Here is an 11,314-nt window from a genome sequence, read left to right as displayed (position 1 = left end):
GTAAAGGGTCAATAATGAATCCAATAAAAAGACCACACTTTATAACTAACTGCTTTATTGTCTGTTACATACTGTTTTACACTCCAATTTAAAGGGAATAGGGTAAAGAGGTGCAATCTGTGTTCTTTAGGTATTGCATAGTTTATAATCATATATGATCATGTGTTTGTTCATCACTGTTGTCTAGGTTTTCATCACTAACATCTAGGATTTCACTAACATCTTCCTCATCCTGCTCTATAATAGTTTTGGCACCCACCCCATCCGGTGGTGTCAGCTCTTCATCAGTAGCATTGCTTGGTTCTGTCTCATTATACAAAGATTGCTTCTCCATCATCCCAGAAAGGGCCAATCGTGGATCCCACTCAAGAACATCATCAATTATATTTGATACACGTTTCTGATACCTGCAGACAATAATACACTCACAAATTAGTATGTTTGGCAATACCAAAAGGCGAGTAAGTGGGATTTCCAATAGGCCCGAGAAAAATACTATATGATATAAAGGGTAAAGGCTTTAAAAATATTAACTGTTTTCTAAATCTCGACCTTTTTTTGCCACTAGCTAGCTTGAAGCATAATATTGTGGCTCTAATATTCAACATTATTGCAAAACAATGAAACAAGATTGGCCTGACTCTACCAATCAGGCTAAACAAGTAGTTTCAGAACTGACCTGGCTCTGGCAGCTTCATCAGGGGCATGGTGCCTCATCAGCAATATGACCAGCACCGCAAGTACCGCATAGAACATCCTTGTTGTCCACTTCGGTCGCTCCTCCTCATCTTTCTGGGGGCAGAAACGGAACAATTCCCTCAAAGTAGCTTCCTCGGCGAGAATGTTTGGGAAGAACCAAACTCTCTTCCCCAAAATAATGTATAGAGCACCAAATATTGCGCCCCTCACTGGAAATTAAAAAGAAATATTGATATAACCCATACAAGGCAAAATATTGTTTAAATATAAATGAAATGCTTTATGTTCATTGTTGAATATGACAAAGAAAAGATCATTGCAACAATCATTTATATAAGTAAATCTGGACTCTCAAGTCTTGACAGACCAAACCGAGAAATTCAAGATCAGAGAAACAGCCAGGAGAAGCAGGTCAAAAAGAAAACCTACATCTTAGAAATTTTCTGGTGCACAAATAAGAAATAACTGAAAGATCCAAGTGACATGAATATTGATGTCTCACTCTAGGTCAGGATGACGACAAAAGCTAAAATAAGACCAACTAGACAAGAGGCAAGATTCTTCCACTATCAAAGACGGTATGGTTGAATCACGCAACAAAATTCCTATAGCAGTGACTGCACTTTTCTAGGTATATATTTGTCTCTCTTTTTCTTACGAACCACAGAGTTCAACTCTTGATATTATTTTCCAAGTTCGGTAGCTAGTATAGACCATCTACGTTGCAAGATGCATGACTCTTCATACGGGAGTAAGGATGTCACAAGTAGAACTACTATGTAAGTGTACTTGTTGTAGATTTTGACAACCACACTAGTTCCTATCCCATCATCTAAAAGGAGACATTGACTTGTCTCACATACAATAACTTCATCCTAATAGACAGCTAAGACCTAAACAAATAGTGAAAGAGACAAGAAAACTAACAAGTAGAGGGAGCAAGTCACATCAGTTACAACCCTGATCTCAATGTACTCTTGACAGACTTAGGGCTTATAAGTGGGAACATAAATTACCTAACAAGAGGCCTTAAAAGGGAAGGAACTAAGTTGCTAACAGTGTTATTAATATAACAATCTTTCAAATACAGGCTTGAAGCTCTAAAGGCTAAGAGCATTCACCTTTCCTACTTTCCAATCCCCCAAGAAACAAAGTGACAATACCTTCTATATCCCTAGTTAGCTACAAGCCTACAACACATTTCTAGGGCAACCTAATAACTTGAAAAACAGATAGCGAAGAAAGATACCAGAAAGTTATGTCTGGCCTTGGCAATACCTCAGACTGAATTCCTTGAAGGAAACAGCGACTTAAAGGCAACATCAAACTGATAGCATAGTTATTTTTAGAATGAGGAACCAAATATATTCACCGAATAATATTAGCCAAGAAAGTATTGACACCTAGGTATTTATACAATGCAAAGACATTTTACAAACAAGCCACTGATCTAGTACAGCCTGGCTTTCACAGATATGTAAAGCAGCTTCAAATCAATAATTCTAATGCAGTCAATGTTTCAATAATGTAGAATTCGGTTGCTAAACAGAACACTGCAGCAAGCGTAATAGATAAATACAACTTTTTCAATGGGGATGAAAATGTAAGAACCTACCTTTAAAACTAATCACCAGTGATGATAAAACAATAAAATGTGGCAAAGATTTGAAGTTCATGTAGAAGATGTTGATAAATATGAGCATTGGCACTTACAACCAAGTAGAGAAAAGAATAGCACCAGGACCCCAAGACATGAGTAGAGTATTAGTAGCTTGCACCGATGGGGATATACAGGAAACAAGCAAATTGCCAATGTCAAAACAGGCCAGAAAAATGAGAGAAGCGTCTGCCAGAGAGGCCGCCGTTTAACAAAATTCCATGCAAAGAAGGCATCATTCTCAGAAAATCCTTGCTCCTGCAAAAGCAGTCAAAGAATTAATATGTATGGTGCATAAAAAAACATGAAGAGGAGCTACTAGCCACACAAAAGCAGGATAAATACAGTAATTAAATTTAGATGGCACACAAAGTTGTCACAAGTTTCAACCATTCATGATTCCAATGTTCTACAACAGCACCAAAAATTTTAAATTCACATATGAATAAAAGTACACATTTTCAGGTTAACAATATAAAAGAAATTATAGATACAGCATAAGAACACAATAATCAAAATACATTGATCCAAGGACAAATTAAAACAGCACAACAAAGTCTTTCTTCTCTTGAAACATGACTTTCATTGAAAAGGAAAGATTACACAACAGGGAGAAGGGACAGAAGGGGTTGACACAGAAAAGAACAAATCAAAATCAGATAAGACACAACAGGTACTAAAACAAAAAATAAAACAATGCTAAAGAAAACCACAACTAAAATCAAGACTAAAGCAGCAGAAAAATAATAATCCCATTCCGAACATGATAAATCCCCTCTCCACATTATTAGAGGCCTGCTCCTTCTCTCCAGGCACATCCCCCCCAAAAGCCATACCCCTCTTCTTTACTCCAAAATATTTAAGGCTTCTCACACATTAACCCTGCCAATAACCCTCCAATCAGCAAATCAGCGATTATCCAATCACGCACCCATGTATCAGAAGGTGATTTGGCTATCCAAATTGCATGTATTCACAAAGTAAGAAATCAGTAGTCCAAAATGCGTATAAAAGATTTTAATAGAATACCACCACAATTTTTCTGTCTCATCTGTTCAGAACATTTATAAGGTTTATGTCTGTCTCATCTGTTCAGAACATTTATAAGGTTTATAACATTGTAAAATCCTCCACCTCCAGGTCACTAATTTCCAGTAAAAATTACTACGGTGATAGATTAAGACGAGGATAAAAAACTATCTCTCAAAATGACTCCCACCCAACTTTCTTCCCAATACCTTACCTTCTCTCCATCACCCACCCTAAAGCAGCAACATGAAGCAAAAGTTCCATTTAGATACATATTGCCATGGGCAACAGCTACTCTAACAGCACTTTGGGAGTCACCCATTCTCAAGCATCCGCTATTAACGTCGTATCACAGCAAAAAATAGGGGTAACCGGATATCACAGCATGAACACAATAGAAAAATAAATGGGCATGTTGTAAGAGCATCACAGCAAAGAAGTTGTTGAATATCACAGCATGACCACATTACAAAGTAAATGTGCATGTTGTAAGCATGACCTTTAAGAGTATCACAGCAAATAAGAGGTAGTTAATATCACAGCATGACCACAAATGCAAAGTAAATGTGCATGTTGTGAACATGAACTTTATGATGAGTAGATAGACAATGCAGATATACTAAAACGGAAAACTCCCAATTGATCACATTAACTGGTTGAAAAAGAGAACCCTGTCTAACTAGTAGCATATTATACATGGGTGCATATTGCCAACGTCATAACTGTAGAATTCCAGAATGTAAGAATATAATAGTATAAGGCTATAACTAACATGAAAAGAAAACAAGAAGCTCAAGCTTTTCAAGGCCACAAAGTTATTTGGTTCTTAGAAATCACAAGATTGACTTACGGAAAAGATCTCCAAATGTGCAGGCCATGTAGAGAGTTTTTTCTTCCCAGGACGAACAGTTTTCACGACACGATCACACCTCAGTAGAAGATTCTTTCTCAGTAAGATATTGGCAATATCTTCAGCTTCTAAATTCCTGTCTGATCCTAGAATGTCTTTGAGCTCGGGATGATTTCTCAAAAAGCTTACAAAATCCTTCCCTCTGAAATATTCCACACGTGTCTCCTGTAGAACAGCCCACCTAGACTCCAAATCCTTATGGTCTCTCACCTTCTCTGCAAACAACTGGAACTCATCCTGCTTGGCTGCTTGTTTCTGAAAGAAAAATCATGTGGCAATCAGAAAACAAAGAATATATAAGCAGGCTCAGAACCAGTTTGCAAAACACAGCTTTCCTACTAAAAGTTCAACATCATTGCATACAGACATTTCATCAAACCTGGAAACAAAAAACTTTAAACGAGAAGTTGAAAACAGAATCTTGGGCACCACCACTTACCTAAAGTTGAGATAAGCAAGGGACATAGAAGGGATCATGAAGCATAGACGCTCATCTAGACTCACAAAACTAAAATGCAATTGAAGTCTGACTATGTAGGTAAACTCCAAGTCTGCAATGCAAAATACCTAGAGATCTGATCATTAGAGCTATGTTCGGACTTATTTTCACCTAGAAATTCAATTTTGCATGCTATCTAGATTCATCCAAGAGGGAAAAAAACAACCAGAAATAAACATATAATAATTAAGGATTATAACAGCATCACTTAACATCGTTCCCATGTATTATCCGACTTCTATGTTATTTGCCCTCTAGATGTTTTCCAAAAAAACTCTAAATTAGTTTGCATCCTTGGCCAAAAAAAATCTAATAGAAATACAATTTCGCCGTTCAAATGAAGGGAATCATTTCTATCATAGTATAAAGTACTTTAATGAATCTGAGAAATATAAGGACTCATTTTAAAAGATTGAATCTTCTGATTGCTATGCTCTCTAATGATAAGGCTTCATAACCTAGTCTTTTTCATGCTGGATAGCAAAAGCAGATATTAAGTACAGATTGCGGTCCTCTGAATTACGCTACATTTTATAATACAGATACGGGTATTGATCAATGAAGAGCACCCCTTTCAGGAGCTTCTTTCCCAGCAAAACTCCTATCTCTCGTTTTTTAACTGCTAACATAGCACTAAGTATAATAACTCATAAAAGCCGGGCATGCTTCAATGTTAGGTCTAACATGTAAACACACATGATGCATCTTGCGGAGGCTTACATACACCACATTCGGTCCCCCTCTGCTGGGTACGCTAATTTTTTTTTTACTTATAAAAGCAAAAATGGGGGATCGCAGTCCAGCTTTCAATACACAAAAAGTGAGAAGCTTTACATGCAAAACCTCACAACCTGCAGAAAACTGAAGAACCCAACACTAAAGACGAAAGATTTACTCGAAATCAAATCTCAAATTTCCCAAACAATCAAAAACATTCGCAAATAGTGAAAATTGGGGGCAGTAGAATTCATACATTGCAGGGATAAATTTAAAGAGGAAAGGGTAAATTGAATTGGGGGAATAGATCAGGGATGAGAGAAGGAGAGACGAACCCTAGGAGGAGTATCGGAGTTGGAATCGCGGCCGCCGTTTTGAACAGAAGCGGAGGACCTTCGCACCCTTTTCTTTTCGGCCCCTCCTGCTTTCTTCATTTCGTTCTTCTCTTTTCTGATTTTCGCTTCTCTCTCACTCTGTGATTTCAAAGGAATCATTACAAGTTTACAACAAACAAAATTGACGTTTTACATTTACCTTTCACCTAATATTTAATTACAGCGTCATCGTTACTTTATCTTCCTTTTATTCACACATTGCTAGATAATATTAGATACACATCTCTTACTTAATACACCACCTTAAGATTTTTATATTTTATTATTTTGTTTAATACACAAACTCAAACTTTCTAACTAGGAAGCATGGAAGCGTGGCTCTGCCCACGATTCGCGCTTCCGAAGCGGAAGCGAAGCGGAATAGTGTCGGAAGCGATCGGAAGCGCATGGAATCACGCTTCCTGGAAAAAGGTTGTTTGGGAGCGCGACGGAAGCGCGAGCTTCCAATTCGGAAGCGTGCAATTTTGATCCGGAAGCGCCCAAATTCGAAACCAAATACCACCCAGCCCAAAATCCAAACCCAATACCACCACAAGCACCACCGACTTGTCTAGCTACCACCACCACCAATATTACCAATCACCATTCATCGCTCTTCTTTGACACTGCTGACATTTTAGACGACCCCAAAACCGATTCCGGCGTCTATCTAATGCTAGAAGTACGAAAAGAACAAATGGGTTTAGTGTGTACTGGTTCAAATTGATCGTTTGATGGATTTGTTGGTCAAAACTTTGCAGAAAGTTATGAACTTGCTGCAGAATTTGACGCCGGGAGAGGAATTGGGAGGAAGGAGTGTACGGACAGGTGTTGGAGTAGATGGGTGAGGGGCTGAGGACGCGCGTGAGGAGGGGTTGTTATTGTGATTAGGTTTTTTGTATTTCTTTAAGTGATGGGTTTCCTGCAGCCTTATCTAGTTACTCCATTGTAGAATTTTTGTTTTCTTTGTTTTATCTGATGGTTACTCTTAAGAGTTAGGATTAATTTATTCTTAGGGGTCTATCAAATTATACATTGCTAACTTAAGCTGATCATGTTCATGTTCATGTTCATGATCATGAGAATGAGGATGATGTCTTTGGTGATTAAGTAGATTAGTGTTTATTTTTATTTGAGTTATTTGATTGTAGAACAATAACTTTGAATTTGAATTTAATAATGACTTTAAATTTTCTATTTATTAATTTTGTATAATTAAATATATATATATATATGTATTATTTTATTTCGACGCTTCCAGAACGCTTCCGCTTCTAATAAATTTTGAAAAAAAACGCTTCCGCGCTTCCAAACACTTCGCTTCCACGTTTCCGCTTCCGATTCCATGCAACGTAGCTTTCTAAAATACCCCCATTCACAATACCCACTTGTTCATTAAATACAAATTAAACTTTTTTTTATTAATTGAAAAAAAAAGACTGAAAGAACAAATAGATAAATATATATATATTTTTTTTCCAAAAGGATTTAAATATATAAGCGTAATCAACATATAGAACACGATCCCAGAGAGTTCAAGATGTTCTTTAAAAAAATAAAAATAAAAAGTTCAAGATATTTATGAGTTGTTCGTAACATAGTTAAACAACAACCGGATAACCTATAAAACTGAATGCCAATATGGGTTTTGATGGCATCACTTATGCTTATTGTCCATGAATTCTTTTTTTCAATCAGAGATCACCATGAATTCTATAATTGCTTCATTTGTTTTTTTTTTTGGTTTTTTTTTTTGTAAAAGATTTTCTAAACCAAGAAAAGAGAGGAGAAAATACATATCTTTTTTTAAACAAGGATGTTGAGCCATATATTGATACAATGTATATAAACAACATGAACACGATATGTTCTTGCTTACAACTTAAAAAATGAACCATGCAAGACTACTTAAACAAATATAAGCAATCTTTATGTCGCAAACTATAACCTTGAAATTCAAATAGTAACTGAGTAACCATGACGTGTTAGGGCAGAGGAGCCACCCTAACTTATTCAAATCACCAAGAACCACCCTATGTAGAGGGGTATCCCCTGGGTCTAGCCTAAAAAAGTCTAAAAGAAATACTAGCTCAAACCAACATGGCCTAAAGCAAACAAATAGGCCCGAAGCCCAAATCCAGCTCAACAACCTTAACCGCAAACCAAGCCCAAAGCCTATTACGTTACCACCACACACCACTAACACATTGTTGCCGTCCAAATCACCGACGTCAACAATAGCACCACCAACCCTGAAGAGTAAGGCAACACCATCAACGTCAACACCAGCCTTGGCCAACTCACTGTTAATATATCCCTCGAACCAATAATTTGAACTTTCATTATTAAATGACCAAAATACCCAGCTTTATGATATAACTATACAAATTGCCACATTTTTTCTCCTCCACACACAATCTGATTCACACATCTAGGTGATCATCCGAGCAATGGTCTTATTGCCTTCAAGGAGCTTCCTGCTTTGCTCGAGGTCGCGCGTTTTTGGCTCAAGTGTCTCTTGAGTCGGTCGGTACCAACCATGGTCGCCGATAACCCACTCCAGCAACCATGATTGCTTGAAAGGACCGGCCATCACCATATCTAGAACCTCATCGCAACAACAACAAACTCATATAACTCTAAAACAAAGACCAACAAGAATGGAAAGCCACCGCACTCTGCGTGTTAGAGTACGACCATGACAGGATCCAATGGATGAATCGAAGACGATTCGACAATTATTCAAGGCCAAAACCTAGGCGGCGCCATGAAGCAAATGAGAAAAATGAGAGCGACATTGTTCAGAAAACAATCACAACTTAAAATATGTACATTAATAAGATTTTAGCTAGTTAAAAGTTAAAATGTACTCCCAAATATATAATAATAACAAAGACATATGACCTAGTACCATTTGGTCTAGCGGCAAAGTCTCTTCTTGGTACAGTCTCTTCTTAGTAAGTGAGAGGTTGTGAGTTCAACTCACAAAAAACTAGTTATAGCATTTGAGTTATGTACCCGATTAAAAAAAATACATATGGAACGATAATATTCTTCTGTTAAGAAACAACCCCCAATACAATAAACGGGGGAAGATCATTATGTTCTCTGTTCATTCTCTGATCTGGTTAACAAGGACAACCACAAGGTTTTAACAATGCTCCAATTGTGTTTATAAACTATGATGGCGTGGGGCACCTCATGGAGGTGCAACTGAAAACCTCTTCATACTACTATGAAGTTGCTTGGCGTCCATCATACTTTTTTATTTGAAAGAACTATGCGTCTTTTTTTTTTAAGAGAGGTCATCCATTAATGAAACTCAGCGAACAGTACAATAATGACTTGCCCTAAAGGCCGTCAGAAAAAATCATTATGCAGAACAACTATTCTAGTACGCTCCTCACACAAAACATACCAAAATACTCACTCCAAGTACATTCACCTTCTACGAAGATAAAACTAAAACAATAAAGATTAAAAACTCCGAAGCGCAATAAACTGTAACATCAGAAGTCTTATCTTCATGTTGATCTTCCTATCAAAATCAAGTAGGTATGATAACATAAGTGGAATTCACCACTTCTGCTACCTCCTTCTCCATCTCCACCGGAACAGCTTCAGCCGAGAGCTTCTTCTTTGGAGGTAGAGCTACCTCTTTTCCAACCACTTCCATATCTTCTGGAGCAGAAATAGAAGAATCAATAGAGGAAATTACTTCCTCTATCATATCATCCTCCTCTAATAGTTTCAGGAGTCTCTTTCTACCCTTGCGAAGAAGACGAGGTGGTTCCTCTTTAGGCTTGTTTGTGGACCCTTTTAGTCGCCCACACTTCTTCTTTGTGGGAGTCACCACTCACCACAAGGCAACCCAATTTCTAAGGAAGGCTCAAGTTTAATTCAGCTACTTTTGGGCTCAGAACCATGGCCGCTTCAATTATCTTCTTCCCCGGCTGAATAAGAGGGGCGCTCTGTTGTTCTCTTACATCCCCGTTTTGCAAATTGTTGCTCAACCAATGGGGGAACAAAAAACCTGCCGCCTTGCAAGCTTTGAGAACCCTAGCAGTCAAGTTCTCATTAACTAGTAGATGATTCTTTGGCGGCTGCACCTGCACTGAAGCCTTCACTTTAGCAGCTAATTGCAAAGCTTCTTCTTTATGCTTCTTTGCTTTCGATGTAGCCTCAAGTCCTAGAAAACTACCACAAGGCTCCTTCAGTTTTGCAATTGTCAACCCTTCCATCGCTGCAACAAGGAGACCATGCAAGGCCTCATTTTCTCGCACAAACAGTTTGTCACAACCCTCAACAACATATTGAAATAGGCCACAGGCCTTATAGAGGCCTTGAATTTTCTCATAGAAAATCTCAACATCAACATTCACATAATCGAATTGATAATTGAGATAAAACCTGTAGCGTTGTGTAGTATCCATAGACAGACGAATCTTCTGTTTTTCATCTTTGCAACTCAAAGCCAAATTATCAAGCGATGAACCTTACCAATGGATTTCAGCTGTAGAGATTTCTTGTTCCGCAACAGAAAAGGTAACCCTAAAATTGTGACCCATGTTTCATGGGAGTGGAAAGGAGGATTCACCGCTGCTGATATACCGTCATATTGCGCTAGAACTAGCATAATATTCTGATAGAATCAAGGGCCTCCGTGAAGGACTTTGTTTCGATTTGCCTCCCGATCAAACTAGAACACAAAACGGTCTCCTTCAGAATGAAATTGCAAGCCAGATCGCTGCCTCCAGATGGATGGCATCGTACCCATCAAGCCTGTGACATTGGGACGTCGACTGAGAAGGCGCCCCACCATGAAGAAGTGGGAAACCTCAAGAGCAGACACTCCGGCCGGTCCAAAATTGACATGAGCGGCCTCTGATGGAGTAGAGAGTGACATCAGCGATGAATTTGGGTCAAACGTGGCTGAGACAGAGGTATTGTCGAGGACGGCAAGTCGACGATAAAGAAACCCTAGCAGAGCTTAGGGTTTTCGTAGGAAAGGGAGCGGCGTAATAGAAGAGTGAGTTATGTACCTTGAAGGACGGTTAAAGAAGAACTATGCATCTGATTGGTAGTATGTTGGGAGAACTCCATGTTCATTGTTCAAGTGTATAAAAAAAGTAGTGCATCTATAAACATTGTGTAAGATGATGCATAACCTCTTCCTAGAAATCATGCAAGTACGTACCCAATGTTAAACAGTTTGCAAAGCATCGCATATCGCAGCTAACCCACGAAAAATGGAATAACCATAAACCATCATAATCTTGGATTCCTTTGCGACTAAATATATATATATATATATATATATATCAGCCCCCCCTTCCATTGAGAGATCCCTATTTTTTGGCCACTTTCTAGGGATAGGGCATTACACCACTTCCCAATTGAATTTTTACATCTCCACCGTTCATATCTTA

At 38.2% G+C, this 11,314-nt stretch overlaps 1 protein-coding gene across 1 annotated transcript; it reads right to left on the bottom strand.

The window, feature by feature from the left end:
* Nucleotides 1–5,980, bottom strand: LOC101294236 (translocation protein sec62-like). Its single transcript, XM_004291734.1, has 5 exons — nucleotides 5,847–5,980; nucleotides 4,236–4,550; nucleotides 2,413–2,614; nucleotides 680–908; nucleotides 1–407 (listed from the first exon to the last, which is right to left on the bottom strand). Exons 1-5 carry the CDS (start codon nucleotides 5,943–5,945, stop codon nucleotides 149–151), a joined length of 1,104 nt encoding a protein of 367 aa, XP_004291782.1. The 5' UTR covers nucleotides 5,946–5,980; the 3' UTR covers nucleotides 1–148.
* Nucleotides 5,981–11,314: the final 5,334 nt, after the last annotated feature.

This window comes from Fragaria vesca, linkage group LG2 (assembly GCF_000184155.1).
Source record: "Fragaria vesca subsp. vesca linkage group LG2, FraVesHawaii_1.0, whole genome shotgun sequence".
In the NCBI taxonomy this organism is placed as follows: domain Eukaryota; kingdom Viridiplantae; phylum Streptophyta; class Magnoliopsida; order Rosales; family Rosaceae; genus Fragaria; species Fragaria vesca.
Note: the sequence above shows the minus strand (reverse complement) of the source record. Positions and strands in the feature narration are given on the sequence as shown.